Genomic DNA, 26710 nt, shown 5'->3' with positions numbered 1-26710 from the left:
ATCTCTGGGGCCCCTCTCATCCTCCCACCTCCTCCCCCGCCGTAGATGGTTCTTCCTTTCCCCCTTTCCCTCAATCGTTCCTTAAAGGGCTAAGACACCAAAACCCCAAAGCCAAGTCCCTCCCCCACTTCGTTGCAGGGAGAACCTGAGGTCACCCGGCTCTTGCGGGCCAACCCGGCTCCAGGCGTCTACGTTTGTCCCACTAATGGTCTGGTCCCTCCGGCCACAGGGCGGATGGAAGGACTTCGATCCTGCCCAGGACGTGCCTTCGCCAAGGCCGGGTCCATTAGCGCCCCCACCGCATCCTGCATTCCCTCCTCCAGAGTCTCCGTTGGGAAACTGAGGACGAGCTGTCCTTGGGGCGCCGGTCCCAGGCCTTTCCCCAGCTCCAGTGCAGTACACGCTTGCACCACCCCATTTTCCAGTCTCACCCATGAGGTCCAATCAGGTTTAATTATCAGTATTGGCACTAGGATCCTAAGATGGCCCCTCCCCTAGACGCTAGGGCCCTGGGACTGGAAGTCTGTATCCTACTCCCATAAAAGTCTGTTCACACCTTGTAAATCCCCTTGAGGCTCTGGGATGAAAGGGAAGAGACACCAGTGGTCCCCATCCCTTCGGCGATTTCTTGGTAGCCACAGAGGTGACAGAAGCCCTGCTGGGGCTGCAGGAGGAATCTGCCTCTCCCCCACACCAAGAGCCACCCCTCCCAACCTACACTGGGGCTGTTGACTCTGCTGGGACTGGGCCCCAGCTGCTTGTGGCTTCTAGACTAGAAAACCTTTGATTGCAAAGTGGGATTCAGTGGCAGTCAGGGACTGGTGCTGAGCTCAGAAAAATTCTGGGCTTAAAGCTAGTCAGAGACAGACTAGATTTGGGGTTCGGCCCAGGTCAGCACCAGGGTTGGGATGAGGTTTCAGACTGGGGTAGGAAGATTACCAAAGGGGTCAGCAATCCAGTTAGGGGTCAGGGACTCAAACTAGGGTCTACGAGTAAGGTCTAGTCTAGAGTCAGGGCTGGCCTATCCAGACTAGGGGCTCAGCCGGAGATTAAGGCTCAGTGTGCATGGGTGTGAGAGAGGATCAAGGTTTCAGGCTAAAGCGGAGGCTCAGCTGCAGCAAGGGGTTAAGCCTGGGTCTGCAGGTGGGCCTCCAATTACCTCACTGGACGATAGCCTTAGTGTAAGCTTGGGGACTCGGCCTGGGGTCACAGGTCATCCTAGGGTCAAGATTTAACCTGAGGCCAGGTTTTGGCCTCTCTGTGGACCAGGAAGATTAGGAGAACCGAACAGGCCTCAACAGATGCGTGTGTTTACCCAAAGCCCAAGCTCTGGCTGGGAGCCATATCCCCAGAGTAAAAAGCGGAAGTCTGTCCTTGGGGATACTGGGAAATGTAGTTCTTTTACGCCGTGTTGAGAGTTTCTGCTTCCGCTGAATTCTGGGAAATGTAGTCCTGGACCGTTAAGAGTTAGGTGAAGGAATTCCGCTTTAAGGACTGGATATCAGGTCCAGGATAATTGGTTAGATGGACTGTTTATCAAATTACATCCGGGACCATCTTTCTAGCGACTGGTGAGAATGGAGGTGGGATTAAGTGATGTCAGTACTCCCATTCGGAGCCAGTGCTGTCCATCTAGTGTCTCATAGGCGCGGTCTATCGAAGAGGTGATAGCTGATTGGTTGAACGGGCTGGACAATCTTAAGGGCTCGGCCCTACGGTGCAGCGATTGGTTCACTGGTAGGCGGGCTTGCGGGCGTCAGGGGCGGTGTCAGGGGAGGCGGCAGCTCCAGAGATGGCAGTGAGCGAGAGGAGGGGGCTCGGCCCCTGGAGCCCGGCAGAGTGGGGGCCGCAGCTCCTTCTGCTCTTGCTGTTGGGCGGCTGCTCCGGTCGTATCCACCGGCTGGCGCTGACGGTGAGGCCCGCCGCGTGGCGGTCTGGGGTGGCGGGGCCAACTTTGCCCCGGAGAAGCCCCTGGCTTGGAGTGGTCCCGTCCGTCCTCCCCCTCCTTAGGGGGGATGGAGCAGTCTGACGCCCCCCGCTTGTAAACCCGAAATGGTTTCGTCCCAGTATCCCCCTCCGTCGTCGCCTTGGAGTTGCCTGGCTGGCCACGCTACAGTCGTGCCTGCCGGTCGGGGTTGGGGCTCCATCTCTGGGGACCCCTCGCTCCAAGCCCTTTAAGTTCTTGGGCTCACTTTGGGGACGCTGGGGTCCCCTGTGCCATTTAGAGGAAGTCCTGAGTGGGATCTTCGGGTCATTCGCTGGGATCTTGGGGGCTTAGCTGAAATCTCAGCACTCTGGGGTTCCAGTTGGAATCTGAAAGTTTTCCCGAGGTGAAGGCCAGGCACACTGATGTGCAGAGTGGCTGAGTACCACCAGTTGCCCCAGGGTTTCCCTTCCTGGACTACCAGAACTGTAGTTGAAGAATCCGAGGGCACCCTGTCCCTGTCCTGGGACTGGTGCGGGGACACAGCCTGCGGGGAGGTCTTCACATCCCCTCTTGTCGCCCTCTAGGCCTGTCCTAAGTAAAGGGGCCCAGAAGACTGTTGGGAGAGCCTCAAGCCGGAGCCTTGGGGCGGGGCGGGTAGAAAGAAGTCTAAGCTGTCTCTTCCTCCTTGGTGTCCGGCAGGGGGAGAAGCGAGCAGACATCCAACTCAACAGCTTCGGATTCTACACCAATGGCTCCCTGGAAGTGGACTTGAGTCTCCTACGGCTGGGCCCCCAAGAGACAGACGAGAAGGCCCCCCTGGTGAGAGGCTCAGGGAGGACTGGGCCTAAAACTTCACCCCTCCTCCACCAGTTCTGGATTCCCATTCTAGTTCTGCTCCTCACTTGTGTGATCTTGGACAAGTCCCTTGACCTCTCTGAGCCTCAGTTTTTTCACTTGTAACCTGGGAACAATAATGTCTCTTGTGATGTGTTCTAGGCACTATCTGTTTTTGATGGCAGTGCTGGGGATGGAATCCAGGGCCTTGTGCATACTAGGCAAGCCCTCTATCACTGAGCCACACCCCAGCCCCTTTTTAAATTTTTTATTTTGAGACGGTCTCCCTTAGTTGCTCAGGCTGGCCTCAAACTTGTAATCCTCCTGTCTCAGCTCCCCAAGTAGCTGGGATTACAGGCCACCATGTGTGACTTAGACACTGTTCTTAATAGTTGGGGGACCCACCAGTGAACAAAACAGCCCCAGTCCCAGGAGTCAAAATGAATGACTAGCACTGATTGACTGCAGCAGGACCAGGTCCCATGCACAGCAATCTCTATGGCCTTCTTCCCTCATAACCACCGCTCAGGAATGCTGTGGAAATTTGCTGAATCCAGTTTTCAGGGGATGGCCACCAGCTGGGAGGTACAAGACTTGCTCAGAATCACACAACCTGAAAAGGACAGAGCCTGATTTCAGATCCTGATGTGCTACATCCCAGAACCCAGAGCAGAACCTGTCAACATTTTAATTTGGGGGAAACAGAGTGGGTGAGCTGTGCGAGTTGTCCCTGAGGAAGTGACAGAGAGATTGAGAGACATGGGGGAGCTGGAGATAAAGGAAGAGGACCTGGGGGGAGGTAGGTTGGAGGAAAATTCAGAGAGAATGGAATGCGGGACCTGGCACATCGGAGGTGTTCAGTAAATGTGAAGCTACATATCTTTAGTTTTATCTTTTCATTTGTTCTGATTAGTTATACATGACCGTGGAATGCGTTTTGACACTTTGTACACAAATGAAGAGAGCTACATTTCTGTTGGGGGGAAAGAGGTGGCTCGGGTCCCTCCTGGAGTCCCTCACATCTTCCATTTTTCATTCTACCCACCAGGTGGGGTTCAGTCTGAGCCGGGTTCGATCTGGTGGCATTCGCTCCTACTCAGTGAGTGGAGGGGTGGGGAGGGAAGGAGGGACCGTGGTGACGGGGGAGTCTATCTCCTGCCTCTAGAACCTGTTGTTCCCCAGAGGTGGGGACAGGAAGAGACCTGGGGGAGGTGAACAGGGTGGGGCTGCACCAACCCATAGGAAGGGGTGACCCGTGTTCCCTCTTGCCCGCTCACCAGACCCGGGATTACCATGACTGTCCTCTACAAAGAAACAGTAGCAGCTTCCTGGTCCTGTTCCTCATCGACACCAAGGATCTGCAGTGAGTTGGGGCAGGACTGGCTGAAGATCCAAGTGGGTGTTTCCTGAGCGTGATCAGGAGGAACAGGAGACCAGCTGAAAAGGCCTTTGAGCCCCTGGGAGACACTGCTTAGTGTCTGCTTCCAGCCTTCTGAGACTGGAAGGAAGGAGAGGAGAGGATACCCAGGGCATGTTGGGGGCTCAGCAGAAGACCAAATGCAGGCTGTGGGAATCGATAACCTAGCCATCAGTCCTTGCTGCGTGCATCCTGCGCTCCAGGAGGTGCCCGGGAGCTCACACACATGAACCTTCCATCCTTCCGCTGTGGTTATGCCCGTTCTTCAGAGCAGAAAACAGTCCCAGGAACTGGGATTCAGACCCAAGCAGCCTGGTCCAGGGACCCTGCACCTTGCTGCCTCACTGTGGGTACAGAGTGAGGTGCTCACGTGGACAGACGCGTCAGTGGGCAGGACCTGGTAGTCCCCAGTGCGCAGCAGTGCAGTGAGGAGCTCGCCCTGATGGGAGGTGGCCCCAGGCTCAGCTAGGTGCTGTCACCAGGGAGGAGATGCAGAGCGCCCGAAGGGCCGTGGCGTCCTTCAGTGCAGGTTGTATGCCTGACCCCCGGCTCAAGCCCCTGCTTCTCACCCAGGGTCCAGGTACGAAAATATGGAGAGCAGAAGAAATTGTTCATCTCTCCTGGGCTTCTCCCCGAAGAGACTCCCAAGCCAGTGCTCCCAAGGCCAGAGCCCACAGTCACCCCCGAGGCAGAGAGTGGTGAGTCAGGCTGGCTGCCGGGGCGGAGGATGGGCAGGGCCACACTGCGCTCCCCCATTTTTTGCCATTCCTCTGACTGCTTCTCTTAAAATCACTCACCCTTCTCCTCCAGGAATCCCCGCGGTCAACAAAGCCAAGGCAGAACTCGCAGTGTCTCAGGTTCAGTGAGCCAGGGTGGGAGGGAGAGAGGCCTAGCCCTGAGGTGCATGGGGACCTGGGCCTGGGCCATCTGGAAAGGCCAGCTGATGGAAGGACTCTGTCCCCCCAGGGCCCCAGTGGGAAGGACAAAGAACTGGTGTTGGGCCTGGGCCACCTCAACGACTCCTACAACTTCAGTGTGAGTCTCTGGTGCCCACAGCCTGGCCTCCCCGACAGCTGGGGACCCCAGGCTCAGACCTTCTCTGCCCTGCCCAGTTCCACGTGGTGATCGGCTCCAGGGCAGAGGAAGGCCAGTACAGCCTGAACTTCCACAACTGCTACAACTCCATGCCGGGCCGGGAGCGTCCATTCGACATCACTGTGAGCAGAGGGTCACGTTCCGGCTGCTGAGGTTGCGGAGGGCGGGAGCACCACCCAGCGCAGCTTCTTAGTCCTCCTGCTGGCAGCGGAGGGAGATAGCACCGTGCAGTCGGCCCTCGGTATCCGGGTCCCCTGTCAGAGGATTTGCCAACCACAGATTGAAAACATTAGGGGAAAACATTGCATCTGTAGCAAACACACAGACTTGCCTGTTCTTCCCCCTAAGCAGCACAGCACAGCTGCACACTGCTCCAGCTCCTGCGTCATCTAGGGGTGACCTACCTGTGGGAGGGTGTGGGCAGGCTCTATGCAGATGCTGCATCATTTTATATAAGGGACTGGAGCAACTCAGACTTCAGTGTCCACAGGGTCCTAGAACTAAGCCCCCAAGGAATACCAAGGGATGACTGTGCACCCATTTGAGAGATGGAGAATACTGAGACACAAGGGCAAGTTGCCCAGCCAGAAAGTAGGAGAGCTGGAGACTTGGCAGGCGCTGGCTCTCCAAGTCTAGAGCTAGGGCCCTGTGACCACCTGCCCCCTCCTTAGGTGATGATCCGGGAGAAGAACCCCGACGGCTTCCTGTCGGCCGCAGAAATTCCCCTCTTCAAGCTATACCTGATCATGTCTGCCTGCTTCCTGGCCGCCGGCATCTTCTGGGTGTCTGTGCTCTGCAGGAACACGTAATGCCTCGCCCTGCCCACCTCCACCTCCCGCTACAGCCTGTCCCTACCCTGCACTGATGCCCTCCCGGCCCCCTTCTCCCCGACCCTCTGCCAGGTACAATGTCTTCAAGATCCACTGGCTCATGGCGGCCCTGGCGTTCACCAAGAGCATCTCTCTCCTCTTCCACAGTGTGAGAACCCCAGGCCAGTGGGGGTGGGCTGGGAAGGTGGGACCCTCCAGGCCGCCCCCACAGCTCTCAGGCCTGGGCGTCCATCTCTGCAGCTGTGCATCCATTTCATTTGTCCGCCTGTTCTGTCCTGCTCCCACTGTGCACCCTTCAGTCTGGCTGTCCCCTGGTCCAGCTGTGACTGTCCACATCACTGACTGCCATCCACCCACCCTAGTGAGCCTGTCCTTCCCTGGTTGTGCGTGGTGCCCTCCATTGTTGAGTCCCCCTGCCATCCTGGTTAAAACTGCTCAAGTTTTTGACACCCATCCATGGGGATGGCTCGTGTCCCTCCGGCCCCCACCAGCCACCCACCCAGTCACCCCCATGTGACTGTCCATCTGTCTGTCCCCCTCCAGATCAACTACTATTTCATCAACAGCCAGGGCCACCCCATCGAAGGCCTGGCCGTCATGCACTACATCACACACCTGTGAGTGCCCCCTCTGCCGGGCGGGGGAGGCAGGCAGGGAAGGCCCCCGCTCATCAGATGCCCGTGCCCCAGGCTGAAGGGCGCGCTGCTCTTCATCACCATCGCGCTGATCGGCTCGGGCTGGGCCTTCATTAAGTACATCCTGTCTGACAAGGAGAAGAAGGTTTTTGGGGTTGTGATACCCCTGCAGGTGCGTAGGGGAGGCCCCTGGGGCGTGGGCGCTCACATCCGACAGGAGTCTGGGATCCCTCGGGTGGCGCCCACCTGCCCGCCTGGCCACGCCCACCTCCCCGCCTGGCCACTCAGGTCCTGGCCAACGTGGCGTACATCGTCATCGAGTCCCGCGAGGAGGGCGCCAGCGACTACGGGCTCTGGAAGGAGATCCTGTTTCTAGTGGACCTCATCTGCTGTGGCGCCATCCTCTTCCCAGTTGTCTGGTGAGGAGCCCGGACTGCGGAGACCCTGCTCCCCATGAGCGGGGTCCTCGGAGCTGATTGCCTATGTCCCCTGCCCGGTCCCAGGTCCATCCGGCATCTCCAGGACGCCTCTGACACAGACGGGAAGGGTGAGGCCTGCTCCTGGACTCGGCCCCAGGCCCCCAGCCATCGTCCTTTCTGCCCCTGACTCTGCCGCTCCCCCCACCCCACCCCCGGCCTCATTCCTGGACACCCCATGGGCCTCTCCCTGGACTCCGGCGTCCAGCCTCTCTTCCCCTTGCCTGGCGCCTCCCTCCTCGCTGACTGCCATCTCCCACCTCTTCACCTGGCACCCTCTCCAGACTCTCCGGCCCTGGGACACTCCCCCGGGGACACTCCCTGCCCCTCTCCCTCTCCCGCGGGGCCTGGCCTCAGTGGTCCCCTGACCCCCGCTGTCTGCACACCCCGCAGTGGCAGTGAACCTGGCCAAGCTGAAGCTGTTCCGACATTACTATGTCATGGTAAGAAGGCCTTGGGGAGGCGGCCGGGGCGGCGCGGGGCCCCCGGCCTCTTGGCGTGCCCACCCCATCCCTCTGTCCTGCCCGTGCCTGTCATGCCCCCATAGGTCATCTGCTACGTCTACTTCACACGCATCATCGCCATTCTCCTGCGGGTGGCAGTGCCCTTCCAGTGGCAGTGGCTGTACCAGGTGAGCCTTGGGAAGCTCCACGTGTGGCGGGAGGGTGGACTCGAGCGGCGTGGTGGTGCATGACACCCTCGCCGCCCCTGCCTCCAGCTCCTGGTGGAGGGCTCCACGCTTGCCTTCTTCGTGCTCACCGGCTACAAGTTCCAGCCAGCAGGGGACAACCCATACCTGCAGCTGCCCCAGGAGGATGAGGAGGACGTGCAGATGGAGCAAGTGTAGGCGGCCGGAGGGGCGGGGCCAGCAAGGGGTGGGGTTGCTGACCCGCAGGCTAGGTTAAGGCCACCCGAGGGACTGCCAGGGTGGCCCTGGGTGGGAGTGGCAAGGCAGGCCTATTCTGGGGGCAGGGCCAGAGTAGAGTGGTCAGGCCTGGGGCAGCTCTGGGCGGGGCCTGCCGCCCTCCAGCTCCTGACGGCCCTTTTGCTGTCTGCCCCCAGAATGACTGACTCTGGGTTCCGGGAAGGCCTGTCCAAAGTCAACAAAACAGCCAGCAGGCGGGAGCTGTTGTGATGTCCCCACACCCCAGCCCAGCCCTCCTCCCGCCCGCGGCTCATCCTGCCCCTGCTGAAGCGTGTGGGAGCTGGGGAGCCGGGCAGATAAGGCGTCCTGCTCCCAGGAGGCCCCAGGAGGAGCCCATCTAGAAGTCAGACTGTCCCTTCTTCCCGACAAGTGCTGGGCAGCCCTGTCCTCACCAGGGACCACTACCCACTTCCAGCCACACAATATGGACCAATCTGTTTCTGTACCCTGGTTTCTTGCCTTTCTGGGGTTGAGGCCTAAGGTGGAAGTTGTGTTTACAATTCAGAAACCTGTATTCGCTGCGGGGGGAGGGGTGCAGCAGGTGTCACTGCTTTGTCCAGTCAATAAATATTAGCTGAGCAGCTACTGTCATCTGGCCCCATGCTGGTGCTGAGGACAGTGGCCAAGACCCCTGCCCCTGTCCCGGCCCTCAATGGCTCACGTTCCTTCAGGGTAGAGGTCAGGGAGAAGGACATGTCACCAGGCAGGTCCATCACTGGTCCATCAGACCTGTGATGACAATCACTCAGGGACCGGACCCAGACAGGAAGGCCAGAGAGGTGAAGAGAGAGGGGAAACGTCCATGCCCAGACGAGGGGACAGCACACGCAGAACCTGGAGGTGAGGGGAATGGCGATCTAAGGACCCACAGTGGCTTGACTAAGGGACAGAGACAGTCGCTGACACCGTGCTAGCTCCATGTGCCACACCCCACATAAGGCTTCTGTGGACCTTAACATCAAAGAGACTGAGGCACAGAGAGGCTAAGTCCCTTGCTCAAAGTCACACCCCCAGTGAGGTAGTGGGAGACAGAGGCCCGAAGCCAGACACATGGCCCGCCACAGAGCTGTCCCTCACCGCGGCGCACTCTGCCCCTTTGCTAGACTCCCTGGGACCAGCCTCTCAGTGCACCATTTGCTGTGTGATCCTGGGTCACTGATGACTTCTCTGTCCCATCGGATGGGACCCCGTGAGTGGGTCGAGTGTCCCATGCAACAGTGGGTGCAGTGGCCGTGCACAGGCCAGCAACAGCCTCAGCCTGGCCTCGCAGGGCTGCACAGAACCCCAGGTGACTGCAGATTGGAGACACCTGTGCACACACTCAGGCTCCTCTCCTCCCTCCCCTACCATTGGGCCACTGGAACACCTGGGGTCTCTGAGAAGCAAACCTTCCTTGGAGGGGGACACAGGCCTGGGGCAGGGCCGGGGAGGACTTCCTGTGAAGGGAAGCAAGAGCAGCTGCAGCCCAGATGGCCCAGCAGCCCTGCCAGACGAGGAAGTGGGGATCTTCGCAGGCCCCAGAGGTTCTGTAGACACTGCACCATTGCTTGGAGTGGCCTGTGGGCTGTCTGGGGGTAGCAGGAGGAGCAGGCACAAAGCCAGAGGACCAGCTTCCTGCTGGGGCCCACAGGAGCCACGGGAGGATCTAAAGCAGGGAGGGCCCAGGCCACGTCGAGCTGTTTCCCTGCCCGTGCAAGTGCAGTAGCAGAGTCGTCTCCCCACCCCAAAGGTGCTCATCCCAATCCCCAGGGCTGGGGTCACCTTCCTGACATGCAGAAGGGGCTCAGGATGCAATTCAGAAAAGAAGCTCAAGACGGAGGGGTCATCCTGGGTCACCCTGTGGACCCAGTGTCATCACGGGGCTCCTTACAAGCGGGAGGCAGGAGGGTCAGAGCAGGAGATATGAGGAGGGAAGCAGAGGCTGCAGTGATGCCAGGGCCTGTGAATGCTTCCAGAAGCTGGGAGAGGCAGGAATGGAGCCTCCCCATCCACATCTCAGCTCCAGACCTCTGAACTCCAGAACCACAAGGTCCTGACCGTGTGCTGTTTTAAGCCACTAAGTTCACAGTGACTTGTTACAGCAGCAATGAGAGACTCATACATCTTAGGAACACAAACTGGAGCCTGATCAAATCCCAGTTCTTAGCAGCTGCAGGATCCTAGGCAAGTGGCCAACACCTCTGTTTGTTCATCTATAAAATGGGGACAGTAACAGGTCCTACAGCATATGGAGCAAACAGTCGAAATGCAAGAAATTGACAAGATGTTGCCTGGGAGCATCATGGAGCTGTTTGTGTCACTAGTGCATAGCCACATCTTGCGTGGTGGCTCCCCCTTATCCGTGGGGGATACGTTCCAAGATCCCCAGTGGATGCCCGAAACTGAGGAGGGTACCCAACCCTGTGCCTGCTGTGATTTTTCCTATACATACATACAATAAAGTTTAATTTATATATCAGGCACAGGGAGAGATCAACAACAATAACAAAAATAGAGCAATCATAACACTATTGTACAATGAAAGTTTTGTGAATGTTTCTTTCAAAATATTTTATGTACTTTTCATCTTTTCACTTAAAAGAAGCACTTTTTTCTTTTCCAGTGCTGGGGATTTTTTGGGAGGGAGGGGCGGGTACCAGGGATTGAGCTCAGGGGCACTCAACCACTGAGCCACATCCCCAGCCCTATTTTGTATTTTATTTAGAGACAGGGTCTCGCCGAGTTGCTTGGCACCTCACTTTTGCTGAGGCTGGCTTTGAACTCGTGACCCTCCTGCCTCAGCCTCCTGGGATGACAGGGATGGGCCACCATACCTGGTTTAAAGGAAGCACTTAAGCTTCTCGTTGGCACACTCAGCTTTCCAGCATCACTACTCTTGTGCTTGGGGACCACTCTTATAAAATGAGGATTATTTGAACACAAGCACTGTGATACCAAAACAGTGATCTGATGAGGGAGATGGCTGCCAAGTGGCTAACAGGTGAGTAGCATATACAGTGTGGATACGCTGGATGAAGATAAGATTCATATCCAGGAAGCGATGGAATGGGACAGCAGATTTCATCATACTACAGTTTAAGTCATAAGTAATTTCTGGAATTTTCTTTTCCTTTCTTTTTTTTTAGAAACAGGGCCTCATTATGTTGCCCAGTTTGCCCTCAAACTCCTGGGCTCAAGCGATCTCCTCGCCTCAGCTTCCTGAGCAGCTAGGACTACAGACATCCACCACAGTACCCAGCTATTTCTGGAATTTTCCATTTCATCATTTGGACAAAGAAATGGATTTTAGAAAGTCCCCAGCTGTTGAGGAGAAGATGAGCTGCAAGAGAGAAGGCAGGAGCAGGGGAGAGCAGAGGCAGGGGCGGAGAGGAAAGGCAGCCCAGGAGAGACCCAGGGGCTTGCCAGCCTCCGGATCAGGGAGAGGAGAGGAGGACTGGCTTGGGGGCCTGCTGGGGCTGTCACCAAAGTCAGGCAAGGGGGAGAATCAGGGTCAGTAAAAACAAAAACACCCAGCAGGTTGCTCGGGGCCCAAGCCAGGCGTCCTCTTGTCAGGTGTCCCTGGGCTCCACCAGCAGACTGGACCATCGGAACTGAGGTCAGGTCCAGGGGCTGGGCCTGCAGAGCTGGGATCCAACCTCCCCGACCTGTGCCTGCAGGGTCGGGGGTGGCTGCTGAGCTCCCTGCAGGCTTCCAGAAGGAACCTTGTCTCAGGGCTATGGATTGATTCAGCCAGGTCAAGGTTACCTGTGGGTTAATGAGTAATGAAGAGCGAGCAGGGTCCTGGAGGGAGATTCTGGAAAAGCACTAGCAGGCTGGACCTCAGTGGAGGGAAGGAGGGGGTGGGGCATGCCAGGCGGTGGCCAACCGGACAGGTGTGCAGGGAGTGCCTGGGACCCACCCATAAATCTCTCCCTCCTCTCCTTGCACCCCAGCTAGGGATGCTGAACAAAACATAGGACTTCCAGTTACGTTTGAACATCGGGAAAATAATGAGAAGTTGTTTCTCAGAGGTCTGGTTCCTCTGGGACCCCACGGGTGCCAAAATCTGAGGGCGGCCAAGTCCCCTGTATAAAGGGTCAGGATTGCAGAGCCTGTGCACACCCTCCGGTAGACTTTACAGACTCCTCATACTGAATACGGTGTAATGCTGCGGCCACAGCAGTTACACTGAGCCAAGGAGGAACAAATGACCAGGGAAAAACTCTGTGCATGTTCAGTAATGATGCAAATTATTCCCCAAATATTTTCCGGTTGGTTGACATGCATGCAGAACCTAGTGACGTGGGGGTCTGCTGTGGCTCTTCAGTATAAGTCTGGTGCTGATATCCTATTACCTGTCCAGCTGGCAGCCTGGCCCCTCCCTGATGCTGGAATGCTGGGCTGGGTGGGCCGTGACGGAAGCCCCACCCGCCCATCGTGTCCACCATTCCCCTCCCAATCCTCTGGACACAAGTACACATCCCAGAAAGGCCACCGGGCCCAGGAGTTCCCCTTCCACCCGTCCTTCCAGTGGGCCTGGCTCCCCTCCCAGCCCCCTGGCCTGCAGTCACCAGGTCTGGACCCCATCCAGATCCCCAGCACCATGGACCCGAATGATGTCAGCCCCCGTATTGATCCTTCCCCCGGGCCACAAGGCTGCTAGGCATCTGGGCTCCTTCCGTGGTCACACAGCAGCACTGTCCTCCAGGCCGTTGTTCAGTTGGCTTAACTGAGGCTCCAGAAGAAGGACCCAACCCTTGCAACCAGACAGGAGTCCCTCGTCAGCATGGCCAATGCCCCAGCCCCAGTGATAGGGCCATGGTGAAACCAGGAAGCAGGGTGGCTAGGGAAGAAGGAATGGGGAAAGTGGGGGCCACTGGGATGCAGCTCCGCAAGTGTTCTCATCTTCTCTCTCCCCTTCCAGGGAAAGCGTTTTGCAATCAAAGGGACAGGAGCCAGGTTTGCTCTGATTCTCCGGGCCTCCTCCCCCCGAGCCTGGCACAGCCAGGGAAAGGGTGTGGTTTACAGGAAATCAGAGCAAACTCTGCTTTAACCCCTCCAGTGGGCTTTGGAAACCACCTTTCCCCTCACTCTCACGCCGTTCACCTGCAGTGGGGTGGGGGTGCTGAGCATCAGAGGTGTGCAAACACCAGCGACAGTGAGCTTCCAGTTTTGAGCGAGTTGCCACAATCCAAAAGTCTGACCACACGCTCTGGGGCCAGGCCGAGGGGAAGTTGGCAATGAACTTCGAGCAAGCTGAAGAGGGCTACCTCACTGGAACTCCCAGGAGGGGAAGGGGAATTTGGCAATAAATAGCAATGTCGCCGGGGCACGTGGACCCAGTACTTTCTTCCTCCACTGCAGTAACAACTCCTTTTGCAGGAAGAGGGTGAGGCTCGGAATGATTATCTGGAGCTGGCCCAGACCGCAGCTAGTAAGTTCAAGGCCAAGAAAGGACACGGGTCAGGGTGGCGCACTGCAAGAGTGCGACTCGCAATCCGTAAGTCTCTCTGCCCATCAAGAGGACCCCGGTTTCTTTCAAACAATGTTACAGGAAGCAGTTGCCCATAACAATGAGGATGCCCTCTGAGCGCCAGTGTGAAGGCATCTCTAAGGTACACCGTTCATGGAGAAGCAAGATCACCCGGAAGTCAGCAGGCACGACATGAAGAATATGTGCACATTTGTCTTACAAACAGGCGGGAGGCCTTTCCTTCCACACCCAGGCGTGCCTTTTGGCTACTGGACGACATGGAGGCATGACCCCCCACAAACCAACCAATACAACCTCAAACAGTGCTATTCTAAAACAACGCTGACATATGACAGGCTCAAAAGCTAGAAATGAAGACATTCCTCCTTGATGACTTTTTTTAACAACAGCCACTCAAGCATCCCGGCAAAGGCAGGTGAAGGGAGCTCCAGGCTCCCCTTTCCCTACAAAACAAGCTCACCAGGAGAGTGAACTCCTATGCGTACTTCAGAACCCACCTGAAATGCCCCTACTTCCAAAAAGCCTTCCCTGATCCCCCAGAGGCAGAGTTTTCTTGGCTGGGGAAAACTTCACATGGGGCTGCAAATGTGGGTGCTGGGCTCCGTCCTCCTCCTCCCTCAGAATGAATAGCCCCAGAAGAAAGGTTCCAGCTCTCGGCATAAAGATGGACTCATAGGAAAGGTCTGATGAATCAACGCACCAAGTGCGAGCAGTGGTGTACCCTTGTTGTCCTGGCTCCTTGGGAGCCTGAGGCAAGAGGAGCTCAGAAGTCCAGGGCCAGCCTGAGCATCATAGGAGACACTCTTCTCTTAAAAATGTAAAAAATTAATGCATGGCCAGATGTGGGCTGCGAATGAGACTCAGCTCTCTGGGGTAAACGACCTTCCAGGCCCCAGTGTCTCCACCACAGACTGGGTGGAAGGGGGAACAGTCCAGCTGGCCAGCTGGCCTTGACCCTCAGATTGACCAGGGCAGGGGACAGGTACTTTGCTGTTGGAGGGGGACGTGGCCTCAGGTTATTAACCCCTCAACCTGTTGGCCGCAGGGCTGGAAGCCCTTAGGAAATGTATTGAGCAATCTGGGGCAGCCCCGGGAGGGGCGAGCCCACAGGGGAAGGAAGTGCTCGGTGGGGGAGAGGGCAGAGCGGATAAGAGGAGCTTCCAGCGGCTCCACGCACTCCTCCCCAGCTCCCTCTCCTCTGTCCCTCTGCCCTCCACTCTCCCTGCACCATGGGACCTGCCTCAGGTCCCAGTCTGCTGCTGTTGCTGCTGACCAGTCTCCCCCTGGCCCTGGGGGACCCCATGTGAGTAGCCAGTGCCTGGACTGGGAGGCAGGCATTTGGGGGTTCAGGTCCTCATAGAACCCAGGATGCACTTGGGAGTCTGTGGACTTCAGGGTTGGTGGTTGCACACTGGTGAACTTGGGCTGCTGGGCTGGGTGTTTGTGAGTTGGGTTCCTGTGGAATCCAGTCACTGTGGGATTGGAGTTTGCACATCTGTGGAACTGAGGGTCTGTAGGTTTAGGATTGAGGGTCTGTGTATTTAGTGAATGGACAGTTGGGGTAATCTGGAGGCTTAAGGGTTTGGACTTGGCAAGGTTTTGGAGTTCACAGTTTCGGGACATAGGAATTTCAGTCCTTGGAGGTTTAGCGATTTGGTACTTTGGGTTTATGTAGGGTTGGGAGTGTGTGAGTCTGGTTGTATTAACAGGACCATGGTGTTAGAGGCTTAAGTTTGGGTTTCGGGTATTCTAGGATTTGGGGTTTAGGATGTGGCTTTAGGCAATTTTGGGCTTGGAAGTCTAGAGACTTGAAAGTATTGCTGGGTTTGTTTCTGAGGATCAGGGATTGGTGGGAAACTGCAGCCCCTAGTTGTCCAGGCTTTCAAGTCCAGGTACACCTGACTGAGGGGGTGGGAGTGACTGCTGTCCTGCCCATGGGGGTAGGGAGGCGACGGTGCCCAGGGAAGAAGGCATAATCAGAACCTGAGGCTGGCAGGTGTCCCAGGCTGTCACTGGATACCCTCTGGGGATCTGAGGCAAAGTGCTGGGGTAGAGAGGTGAAACCTGGCACTGACCCAGGTGAGGGCCAGAGTATCGCGTCCCTGGGATGACAGGTCCCTGCACCACTGAACAGGTACTCCATAATCACCCCCAACATCCTGCGGCTGGAGAATGAGGAGACCATAGTGCTGGAGGCCCACGACGTTCAAGGGGATGTTCCTGTCACAGTCATGGTCCACGACTTCCCAGCCAAGAAGCAAGTGCTGTCCAGCGAGAAGACCGTGCTGACTGGTGCCACCGGACACCTGGGCAATGTCACCATCAAGGTGGGCCCAGACTGGAACCAGCCCTGCCGACACCCACAGCCCCTCCCACTCTTTGTGCTCTGCCCCTCTGTGCCATCTCCTTTTCCTTCTCAGGCCCTACCCCTTCGAGTTTCTCCCCCTCTGGGGCCTCCCCTCCTCCCCCCTCCTCCGGGTCTACTCCCCTTCTGAGCCCCTCCCCCCGAGTCTCCACCCCTTCTTAGCCCCTCCCCTCCAAGTCTCCTCCCCTCCATAGCTCCTCCCCTCCTGAGCCCCTCCCCTCTGAGTCTCCACCCCTTCTTAGCCCCTCCCCTCCGAGTCTCCGCCCCTCCATAGCACCTCCCCTTCTGAGCCCCTCCCCCCTGAGTCTCCACCCCTTCTTAGCCCCTCCCCTCCGAGTCTCCGCCCCTCCATAGCTCCTCCCCTCCTGAGCCCCTGCCCTCTGAATCTCCTCCTCTGTGAGTCTCCTCCATCTTCCAAGCCCATTCCCTAAGTTTCAGCCCCTTTTGGGTCCCTCGCCTGAGTGGAAGCCCCTTTCTGAGTCCCCTCCCCTTTGATCTCCCACCCTCTCTTCCAACCGAGCCCACCCTTCTCCGTGCACTCTCTGATCCCCCTTTGCTCCTCCTCTGAATGCCCTGTCCTCTCCCGAGCTGGACAACACGGGCAGAGTGGAATGATGGGCAGGCTCCATTGTAAAGAGGAGCAGGTGACAGCCCCACCAGGGGCCCAGAAGCTGGACACGGGGTATGGGACCCTGAAGCAGACCCCTAACAATCCTCTGGTACACGTCTAGATCCCAGCCAGCAAGGAGTTCAGGTCGGAAAAGGGCCACAAGTTTGTGACTGTCCTGGCGATCTTCGGGCCCACGCAGGTGGAGAAGGTGGTGCTGGTCAGTCTTCAGAGCGGGTACCTCTTCATCCAGACCGACAAGACCATCTACACTCCCGGCTCCACGGGTAAGGGCTGGGCGGCTGGGGAGGCCTGGCTGGGTGTGTGACCAGGTCTCATCGGCTCTCCCGTCTCTCCCGTCTCTGCCCGGCCTTCCAGTCCTCTATCGGATCTTCACCGTGGACCACAAGCTCCTGCCAGTGGGCCGCACCATTGTCGTCAGCATCGAGGTATAGCCAGCTCAGGGCAGTCACAACAGGACAGAGGCCCTGGACGGGGGTCCCAGAGGCAAAGAGGCATGCAGAGACACCAGTGCCGAGAAACTTGGAGTCGGCAGAGACCCAGGGAGACCCTCAGGGCAGCACATGCACCCTTGTTTCAGACTTCACCTCCTCCCTGAACCTCAGTTTCCTCATCTGAGGACTGGGATCACAGAGAAAAATTGTACATTGTTTATTCTGCCTATACCAGCTAGAGGGCACCAATGAACACCCCAGTGAGGGTCTCTGCCCACAGCCCTTCATGGCTCCCACCTCCCTTGGGATAAAAACCTAAGTCCTCCCTGTAGCCCAGAAGGCCCTTCACAACTTTCTCTATCTTCTCCCTGCCTCCCCTCCTCCTCTCTCCCCTGACTTCCTTGCTGTGCTCAGTCCTGCCCCAGGGCCTTTGCACAGGCAACTCCTTAAAAAAAAAACAAAAACACTTTCCTTTGAAAAGCCACACAGCTCAGTCCCTTGCCTCCTCCAACTCTCTGCTCAATGTCACCGGTGCCTTGATTTTACACTGAAGACTCCCTGAGCACTCCACACACACACACACACACACACACACACACACACACACACCCCTCTCAGTGCTGAACCCCCACCACCCTCCATTGAACCCAAGGTCCACAGAGGAGGGCACTTTTCTCCGAGTGTTCAGGGCCCTGTCACCTGAACTCGGCTCCGTCCTTGGCATGGACCTGGGTGTAATAAATACATTTGGGAAGAAGGAGGGAGGGGCAGGAGAAGAGGCGAGGGAGGAGCGCGGTGGGAGGAAGGGGGTTATCCTCCGAGACCGTCATGAGGATGGACTGACATCATGCAAGGGTGGTGGCGAGAGGATCGGGGGGGTCTGCGAGGGACAGAGTCCATGCAGCCCGCCCTCCGAAGTCCTCGTGCCATCTGCTTCAGTGGGACGGAGTACATCACCCACAGAATTCCCCACGTTCCCAAGCCAGAAAGCCCGGCTTTTCTGTGACGCCCCCTGATGTTTCACTGCCAACAGATTGAACTTGCTGTACTTGTAGGTCAAAAAGTGGGGTGTTCACAGGACCAGCTCAGTGCTGTGTCCAGCGTAGAAGAGGGTAGTAGGTGCTAGTTATCAGCAGTGTTCAGAGAGACACTGATACTTATCAATGCCCTGCTTCTATGAGCGACATTCCAAGCAGGTGAGGTAGCAGCCTTTATTGTCTTCTTTTTCAAGATAGGCACATGGTGCACAGAGAGGTTAGGTGACTTGCCCAAAGTCACACAACTTGTAAATGGCACAGCAGAGTTTGAACCTAGGCTGACTGACTCAAGTTCATATCCTTACCCCTGCCCCTGTGGACATGGTGCAAAGAGGCCAGACAGAGATGCCGGGGCCAGCTGGGGGCGTACCCTGGCCTCCGAAGTGTCACTTTCACCCACGGCCCTCCCTGTCTTACAGACCCCCGATGGCATCCCCATCAAGAGGGACACTCTGTCTTCTCACAACCAGTTTGGCATCGTGCCGTTGTCCTGGAACATCCCAGAGCTGGTCAAGTACGCCAGGGTCTCTGGGGCTGGGGGGTCACCCGAGGGGCGCAGGCCTCAGGCCCGGCCGCCCTCACCCACCTTCCCCACAGCATGGGGCAGTGGAAGATCCAGGCCCACTACGAGAATTCTCCACAGCAGGTGTTCTCCGCCGAGTTCGAGGTGAAGGAGTACGGTAAGTGGGCAGGGCCGGCCGGCTCGGGGGCGCCAGCCTGCACCAGACCCCAACCCCACTCTCCCCCTAGTGCTGCCCAGCTTCGAGGTCCTGGTGGAGCCCATGGAGAAATTCTACTACATCGACGACCCGAAGGGCCTGGAGGTCACCATCACAGCCAGGTGAGGTGCAAGGGGTGGGGCCAGGTGAGAGTCCAGGTGAGGAGCCAGGAGAGGAACCAGTGAGGGCCAGGAGGGGACCTCACGAGGGCCAGGTGAGGGGCCTGCTGAGGGCCAGGTGAGGCCACAGCAGGAGGGAGCCGGCGCGTGGCTGTCCAGAAGCAGGTCTGAAGCCCTCGCCCCGCAGGTTCCTGTACGGGAAGAACGTGGAAGGCACGGCCTTCGTCATCTTCGGGGTCCAGGATGGCGACCAGAGGATCTCGCTGCCCCAGTCGCTCAAGCGCATTGTGGTACCGACAGGCCCCCGGCACCCCCACCTCAGTGCCCCCTCCGAGGCCCCCCAGGCCTCCCCTGAGCCTCGTCCCCTCCCCAGATCGAGGACGGCACCGGGGAGGCCTTGCTGAGCCGGCAGGTGCTGCTGGACGGCGTGCAGCCCTCCCGAGCCGACGCCCTGGTGGGGAAGTCCTTGTACGTGTCGGTGACCGTCATCCTGCACTCAGGTGAGGCCCCGGACCACCCGACAGGCCCAGAGTGAGGGCGGGTGCGGTCTGAGAGGAGGCCCGGCAGGGGCAGCCGGAAGCCGCCCTCACGGCTGGTCCCCTCAGGCAGCGACATGGTGGAGGCAGAGCGCAGCGGGATCCCCATCGTGACCTCCCCCTACCAGATCCACTTCACCAAGACGCCCAAGTACTTCAAACCAGCCATGCCCTTCGACCTCATGGTGAGCCCGGGGCCCGGGCCGCGGGCGCTGCGGGGAGCACCGAGCACCTGGTCACTGGCTCCTCCCTGCCCCGCGTCCACAGGTGTATGTGACAAACCCCGACGGCTCTCCAGCCCGCCGCGTGCCCGTGACGACCCAGGGCAGCGACGTGCAGTCTCTGACCCAGGATGACGGCGTGGCCAAGCTGAGCATCAACACGCCCAACAGCCGGCAGCCGCTGACCATCACCGTGAGTCCCGGCCGGCCTGGGGCTCTGCCACAGGGGGACGGTGCCGCAGGGCCTGGCGCTGCTGCAGGACCCTGCCATGTGCGCGGGGTCCTGGCGCGGGCGTGGAGGTCCCTCTTGGGCACAGAGAGGCCTGCTGGGCGCCGCGTCTGCGGGTGGCGCTCTGGGCTCTTCCACTCACACGCCTGGGTCCCGTCACTGGCACACGGAGCTGCAGAGGGTGCACACAGCCTCCTGGCATGAGGAGCCCAAGTCCTGCCAGGAGGTCCGCTGCTGTCACCTGGCGCCTACCCCGCACTGACTCTCACGCGGGCTGCAGGGGGACCCGCGACCTCCGAACGCCTGCGCCCACCCCTCTCCCAGCCGGGCCTGGGGGGCTGGCGTGCGAGTGAGTCCCCGTGGCTGCTGCGACAGGGTCCACAGCCCAGTGACCAGGAGGGATCATTCGGCTGGGGTTCTGGACCTGGAGAGTCCCGAAATCAAGGTGTGGGCAGGGCCGGCTCCTCCTGAGCCTCCGAGGAGGATCTGACTCCTGCCTGTGCCGGCTTCTGGGCCCATCTCCTGGCCCGGCCTCTGCCTTCCCAGCCAGCAGCGTGGCTTCCACGAATCCATCTCTCCTCCCTCTCCCCCCTTCTTTTTCCTTTTTCCTCCTCCTCCTCCTCCTCCTCCCCTCCTCCTCCTGCTCCCCTCCCTCCTCCTCCTCCTCCTCTCCCTCCTCCTCTCCCTCCCCCTCCCCTCCCCCCCCCCCCTCCTCCTCCTCCTCCCCTCCTTCCCCCCCCTCCTCCTCCCCCTTCTCCCCCTCCCCTCCTCCTCCTCCTCCTCCCCTCCTCCTCCTCCTCCTCCCCCTCCTCTCCTCCCCCTCCTCTCCTCCTCCCCTCCTCCTCCTCCTCCTCCCTCCTCCTCCTCCTCCTCCCCTCCTCTCCTCCTCCTCTCCTCCTCTCCTCCTCCTCTCCTCCTCCTCCTCCTCCTCCTCCTCCTCCTCCCCTCCTCCTCCTCCTCCTCCTCTCCTCCTCCTCTCCTCCTCTCTTCCTCCTCCTCCTCCTCCTCCTCTCCTCTTCCTCCTCTTCCTCCTCCTCCTCCTCTCCTCTCCTCTTCCTCCTCTTCCTCCTCCTCCTCCTCCTCTCCTCCTCCTCCTCCTCTCCTCCTCCTCCTCCTCTCCTCCTCCTCCTCCTCCTCCTCTTCCTCCTCTCCTCCTCCTCCTCTCCTCCTCTTCCTCCTCTCCTCCTCCTCCTCTCCTCCTCCTCCTCCTCTCCTCCTCCTCCTCTTCCTCCTCCTCCTCCTCCTCCTCTTCCTCCTCCTCCTCTTCCTCCTCCTTCTCCTCCTCCTCTCCTCCTCCTCCTCCTCTCCTCCTCCTCCTCCTCCTCTTCCTCCTCCTCCCTCCTTCCCTCTGTCCCTCTCTCTCTCTCCTCCCCACCAACCCCTGGGTCCACCCAGGTCCCTAGCGTCACCCCCTCTGCAAGGACTTTCTTGCCATCCCCGGTCACCTTCTCCAGTGCCTGGAGATCAGGACAAGGGCGCCTTCGGGCAGGGCCTGCATCCCTCTCTCCATCCCCAGGTGCGCACCCACAAGGAGGGCATCCCTGAGGCGCGGCAGGCCACCAAGACCATGCAGGCCCAGCCCTACAGCACGCTGTTCAACTCCAACAACTACCTGCACCTCTCTGTGTCTCGAATGGAGCTCAAGCCAGGCGAGACTCTCAACGTCAACTTCCACCTGCGGACCAACGCCGGCCAGGACGCCAAGATCCGCTACTACACCTACCTGGTCCGTGAGCCCCTCCTCAGGGCTTCCCCACACCCCAGGATCCCTCCCTCTCCCACCCTGACCCTCTGTCACCCCGACCCCAGATCATGAACAAGGGGAAGCTGCTGAAGGCAGGTCGCCAGGCCCGGGAGCCCGGCCAGGACCTGGTGGTGCTGCCTCTGACCATCACCGCGGATCTCATTCCTTCCTTCCGCCTGGTGGCGTACTACACGCTGATCGGTGCCAGCGGCAAGAGGGAGGTGGTGGCCGACTCCGTGTGGGTGGACGTCAAGGACTCGTGCGTGGGCAAGGTGAGCATCTGGGGGCTCGCCACCGCCACCCTTCTGCTGTGTCCAGCTGGACTTGCCCTCCTCAGTGGCCCTAGCGGGACTCACCTCCCTGCATCTCCAACCTCCCTGCAGCTGGTGGTAAAAGGTGGTGGGAAGGACGACCGGCAGCCTCTACCTGGGCAGCAGATGACCCTCAAGATAGAGGGTGACCAAGGGGCCCGAGTGGGGCTGGTGGCTGTGGACAAGGGCGTGTTTGTGCTGAACAAGAAGAACAAGCTGACCCAGAGTAAGGTGCGCAGCCGCGGCTGAGGATGGACCAGAGGGAGAAGGGGCGGGCTGGGGTGGTGGAGGCAGATGTCGGAGCCGACGAGCCGACGGGGTCGAGGTGGGAACGTGGTTCAGGCTGGGGATGCTCATGGTCAAGGTCCAGCTTGGGCACGCCCCTCAGGGACCAATGACAGCATGCTCTGGGGACAAGGGCTGCGGAAGCCTGGGGAGCGGGTGAGGACAGAGCTGGAGCCGAGGTGAGGGAGGGGTAGGTCTGGGCTTGGAGATGAAGATACCCCCGCAAGCGGGCTGTGCGCGGAGTGGGCAGGCGGCGGCCGGGCGCTGGGGACCCGGAGGCCGGGCGGCCGCGGCGGAGGGGCTGCGGAGAGGGCGCGGTGGGCGGGGTCGGGCTGAGTGGACTGCGCTGCTGTCCGGGCCTCCTCTACCTGGCCGCCACCCGCAGATCTGGGACGTGGTGGAGAAGGCCGACATTGGCTGCACCCCGGGCAGCGGGCAGAACTATGCTGGGGTCTTCACGGACGCCGGGCTGGCCTTTAGGACCAACAAAGACCTGCAAACAGCCCAGAGGACAGGTAGGCGGCCGCGAGGGGCTCTGGAACCCGGGACCTGGCTCAGGTCCCGCCTCCACCACCCAGGCCCCGGCTTCTCCTGTCAAATGGAACAGCCACACCTCACCTTGAGGCTGTCTCAAGGAGTGAGCCAGGGACACACAGTAGGTGCTCTGCATCTTGATCTCCTCCACCTGCCCCGCAGAACCACAGTGCGCAAACCCTGCTGCCCACCGCCGCCGCCGCCGCTCCGTGCAGCTCATGGAGAAGAGGAAGGACAAAGGTGGGGCCCTCGCCACCCCCGCCCCGCCGGAACCCCAACTTGACCTCCTAGAGCCACAGAGGGAGGGGGAGGGCGGGCCTGGGGCAGTTCTTCCTGTACCGCTGAGCCTCTCCTGCGGGGGCCAGGGCACCCTGGCCGGGGCTCTGACGGGCGGCGTCCACGCTCCACAGCCGGTCAGTATAAGACCAAGGAACTGCGCAAATGCTGCGAGGACGGGATGCGGGAGAACCCTATGGGCTTCTCCTGCCACCGCAGGGCCCGCTTCATCGCCCAGGGCGACTCCTGCGTGAAGGCCTTCCTCGACTGCTGCAGCTACATCACCCAGCTGCGCCTGCAGCACCGCCGCGAGGGCCAGCTGGGCCTGGCCAGGAGTGAGCGCGGGCGGGCCTGCGGGAGGGGCCCGTCGGGGGGGAGGGGCCTGTCGGGGGAGGGGCCTGTCGGGGGGAGGGGCCTGTCGGGGGAGGGTGTCTGCATGGGGAGGGTGTCTGTGTGAGGGGGGAGGGGTTCTGTCTAGGGGGAGGGTGCTTGTCTGAGGGGGAGGGGTCCTGTCTGCGGGGGGAGGAGATCCTATCCGAGGAAGATACAGACCCCAGTGCAGATAGACCCCATCCTAAGGGGATTAAACTCCCCACCTACTGGCAGAGGGGTCCCTGTGTGACGGGAGAGGAAGGAGGCCCATCCACGAGGGGCTGGGCTCTAAGACTGAGGGAGGAGAAGCACCTACCTCATGGTGGAGCCACCTAGACTGAGGGCAGAGGTTCCTGCCTAGGAGGGTCGTCCCAGCCCTGCCCCACCTAGTCTGAAGTCACACGCTGTGCCCAGGACCTCAGTGTCTGAGAGGAAGTCCTGGCTGGTGGGACTGGCCACGCTGGGTGTCATGGGAAGGCTCAGATGGGTTCCAAGCTTCCTTCACCAAGGAAACTAGACTGTGCTGCCTCCCAAAGTCTGGTTGCCAAGTCAGGCGGCCGGATGGATTAACAAGCAACCTTGATTCCTTCACTCCTTCCTTCGTTCAGTTTTGAGTTAGACAAAACGTGTAGTCAGCTCTGCATCCACAGATACAGAAATGCAAATCATTTGGTTTGGGTTTGGGTTTGGGTTTTGTTTTTGTTTTTGTTTTTTGCAGTGCTGGGGATGGAATGCAGTAAGTGCTAACCACTGAGCCACACCTACATGCAAACCACAAATGGGTAGTGTTCCCCCCAAACTGTGTCTGTACTAGCCGGGCACTGCCGTACACTCCTGCAATCCCAGCAGCTCAGGAGGCTGAGGCAGGAGGATCTCGAGTTCAAAGCCAGCCTTGGCAATTTAGCAAGGGGCTAAGCAACTCAGTGAGGCCCTGTCTCTAAATAAAATACAAAAAATAGGACTGGGGATGTGGTTCAGTGGTCTAGTGCCCCTGAATTCAATTCCCAGTACCCCCCAAAAATAGAGAAACCAAATTGTGTCTGTACTAAACATATGCAGACCTTCCCTGGCCTCATTCTTGAACCACACAGTGTAACATCTATTTACATACAGTTCACACTGTATTAGGTATTATAAATATTCTAGAATTGAATTAAAGTACAATGGGGAATGTGCCTGGGTTATATACAGATACTGCATCCTTTCACATAAGGACTTGAAGCATCCACAGATTTTGGAGTCCATAGAGGTCTTGGGACCAACCCCCAGTTACTAAGGGATGACTGTATGAACTTGAAAGTTCACTTCTGGGGTCAAATACATTTGAAACCATGTAAAAAGAAATTTCCTTTATAATGAGCCCACTTTAAGCAAATCCTGTTTGAACTCTCTAGCAAAGAGGAGACAGTCTGGGGCTAATGAGGACGACTGGACAAAGCCTCTGGCCTGCTGGGTCCGGCGTGTGGTTGTTTGCATTTCTCCCAACTCTGCACAATTTCCTTAGCAGCTGAGGTCCAAGAACAGCCCAGCACTCCTCCCACAAAGGCCCTTGGAAGGAGTATTCTAGGTGGATTTAGGCATCTGTGGAATTCCACCTACTTACCTGTTATGGAGACCCAGAGCCAAACTAAGATCTGTCAGTCACGTTTTAGGAAAGCCCAGGGCTGAGCCACAGTCCAGTCCTGCTGTATTGACTTGCTGAGGCTCAAGTTGGTTGCAAATGCTTTCATTTCTTTGAAAATCAGAGGAAGGAAAGGTTATGTTTATCTTGATAGCAACACATTCATAACACACTTGTAAAATAGAATTTTGTGGTTGGTGTTGTTTAAATGGAGGAAGGAGTCCCCAAGGCAGCTGTGCCTAGGACCCAGGAAAAGCCATCACATGGCTCTTGGTGTGTTTCCCCAGCTAAGAGCCCGCTGGGTGCAGAGAGCACGGGAGAGGACAGGTGAGGGGCTAGACTGCTCTGAACCCAGCTGTCACCCCCCTCAGGTGACATGGATGAGGACATAATTCCAGAAGAAGACATCATTTCCAGAAGCCACTTTCCAGAGAGCTGGTTGTGGACTATAGAAGAGTTAAAAGAACCAGAGAAAAATGGGTATGTCCACCCCTGCCCCTCGCAGCCTCCGCACCCCGCCTCCCGGAGCGCCCCTGCAATCTGCACACACCTACAACCTCCCCACTCTTCTGGAAGCACGGCGGAACCCCACAGCCCAACTAGGAAGATCAAGAGCCGGGTTACCTGCACATGCCCCCCGCCCCCCCAACCTGTGCCTTGGCCCCGGCCACTGCCTCCCATCTCCTAATGCCCCGACCTCCCCCAACCCAGAATCTCCACGAAGGTCCTGAACATCTTCCTGAAAGACACCATCACCACTTGGGAGATCCTGGCTGTGAGCCTGTCGGACAAGAAAGGTGAGGGAGACCGGGGGCTTCAGCATCAGTCAGTCCACCCTGGCTGTGTCAGGGCAGCCTTCACCTGTCCTGGTCACCGTAGAGGCTTGAGGCCAGAGCGCCTGGCACATAGTCTCCAAAATTGGTACTTAAAAAAAAGAATAGCTCATTTTTTAGAGTAGTTTTAAGTTCACAGAAAAACTGGGCAGAAAGAACAGAGAACTGCCATAACCCGCCCCCCTGCCGCTCACTCAGCCCCTCTCTCAAGACCCCAGTCGCAGGCTGTTGGTCACAACCAGCGAGCCTGGGGATCCATGGATCCACGGTGACAGGGTCCAGAGTCACAGCGGGTTCAGAGGGTTTTATTACAGGGTTCAGAGTTTCAGTGTTGACTGTTCTGTGGGTTTGGACCAAAGTGAAACACGTGAACTTGCGTTTTTGGCTTGTCCCTAAATGCCATGCCTGAGGACTGCCCCCTTGCTCCCCGCGCGGCGCCAGCATTGCCGTAGCATCTGGACCGGCCCGCACTGACCTGTGCGGCCGGCACAAAACAGTTTGCAACAGCCAGACCTCCACACGGGAGTGGGCAGGACCTTGGAAAGCCAAGGAGGAAGGGCGGGGGGGGGGGGGAATGTGACGGCGAGGCCAAGGGGACCCCGGTGGCACTGTCCCCTCTGCCGACAACTCAGCCCTGCTCAACCGTGGACAGCTCAGGCAGCGCCGGCAGCAGGTAGGGAGAGCTAGCGGTTGTCCTCGCCGTGACACCCAGAGGCCAGCCAAGAAACTCAGCTATTGCCATCAGTCATATTTTAATGAGATGCTTTAAAACATCAAAGTGAATGCGGAAAAAATCCATGATGAAGAACATATCCAAATTTTAAATAGGGACAG

General features: G+C 58.5%; 3 protein-coding genes across 4 annotated transcripts in view; 2 read left to right on the top strand and 1 right to left on the bottom strand.

Moving 5' to 3' along the window:
• The window catches only part of TRIP10 (thyroid hormone receptor interactor 10), a 260809-nt gene that overhangs the window by 8534 nt on the left and 225565 nt on the right, over positions 1-26710 (bottom strand). The gene's annotated exons all lie outside the window — the stretch shown is intronic.
• GPR108 (G protein-coupled receptor 108) lies at positions 1747-8584 on the top strand. Of its 2 annotated transcripts, none has more exons than XM_079116303.1 (18): positions 1747-1912; positions 2627-2746; positions 3810-3860; positions 4042-4124; positions 4752-4876; positions 4989-5035; positions 5145-5213; positions 5291-5395; positions 5945-6078; positions 6176-6251; positions 6647-6720; positions 6793-6910; positions 7027-7157; positions 7242-7285; positions 7608-7657; positions 7762-7845; positions 7933-8057; positions 8277-8584. In XM_079116303.1, the coding sequence occupies exons 1-18, from the start codon at positions 1793-1795 to the stop codon at positions 8347-8349; spliced, it is 1629 nt and encodes a 542-aa protein (XP_078972429.1). In that variant the 5' UTR covers positions 1747-1792; the 3' UTR covers positions 8350-8584. The 2 variants fall into 2 exon arrangements, with proteins under 2 accessions (XP_078972429.1, XP_078972430.1); XM_079116304.1 differs by having other exon boundaries at positions 7608-7659; positions 7812-7845.
• The window catches only part of C3 (complement C3), a 28772-nt gene continuing 16820 nt past the window's right edge, over positions 14759-26710 (top strand). Inside the window, exons 1-19 of the mRNA XM_079115366.1 lie at positions 14759-14915; positions 15747-15939; positions 16709-16871; positions 16963-17033; positions 18496-18590; positions 18674-18756; positions 18827-18917; positions 19102-19204; positions 19288-19414; positions 19520-19635; positions 19718-19864; positions 21417-21626; positions 21710-21916; positions 22028-22186; positions 22626-22755; positions 22937-23014; positions 23185-23385; positions 25415-25523; positions 25755-25840. Of these exons, the coding sequence (XP_078971492.1) occupies positions 14842-14915; positions 15747-15939; positions 16709-16871; positions 16963-17033; positions 18496-18590; positions 18674-18756; positions 18827-18917; positions 19102-19204; positions 19288-19414; positions 19520-19635; positions 19718-19864; positions 21417-21626; positions 21710-21916; positions 22028-22186; positions 22626-22755; positions 22937-23014; positions 23185-23385; positions 25415-25523; positions 25755-25840 (2443 nt within the window). The 5' untranslated portion in view covers positions 14759-14841. The remainder of the gene's footprint in view (positions 14916-15746; positions 15940-16708; positions 16872-16962; positions 17034-18495; positions 18591-18673; positions 18757-18826; positions 18918-19101; positions 19205-19287; positions 19415-19519; positions 19636-19717; positions 19865-21416; positions 21627-21709; positions 21917-22027; positions 22187-22625; positions 22756-22936; positions 23015-23184; positions 23386-25414; positions 25524-25754; positions 25841-26710) is intronic.

This window comes from Sciurus vulgaris (assembly GCF_902686455.1).
Source record: "Sciurus vulgaris genome assembly, chromosome: 16".
NCBI classification, from domain to species: domain Eukaryota; kingdom Metazoa; phylum Chordata; class Mammalia; order Rodentia; family Sciuridae; genus Sciurus; species Sciurus vulgaris.
The sequence above is the reverse complement of the archived record's forward strand: the minus strand, read 5'-3'. Positions and strand labels throughout refer to the sequence as shown.

What these genes read in the sequence shown, in the direction of transcription:
- GPR108 (XM_079116303.1), top strand. Translation starts at nt 1,793, where the DNA reads ATGGCAGTGAGCGAGAGGAGGGGGCTCGGCCCCTGGAGCCCGGCAGAG. An exon ending in CTCTGACACAGACGGGAAGG is followed by an intron (nt 7,286 to 7,607) that starts GTGAGGCCTGCT and finishes CACACCCCGCAG; the next exon opens with TGGCAGTGAACCTGGCCAAG. An exon ending in AGTGGCAGTGGCTGTACCAG is followed by an intron (nt 7,846 to 7,932) that starts GTGAGCCTTGGG and finishes CCCTGCCTCCAG; the next exon opens with CTCCTGGTGGAGGGCTCCAC.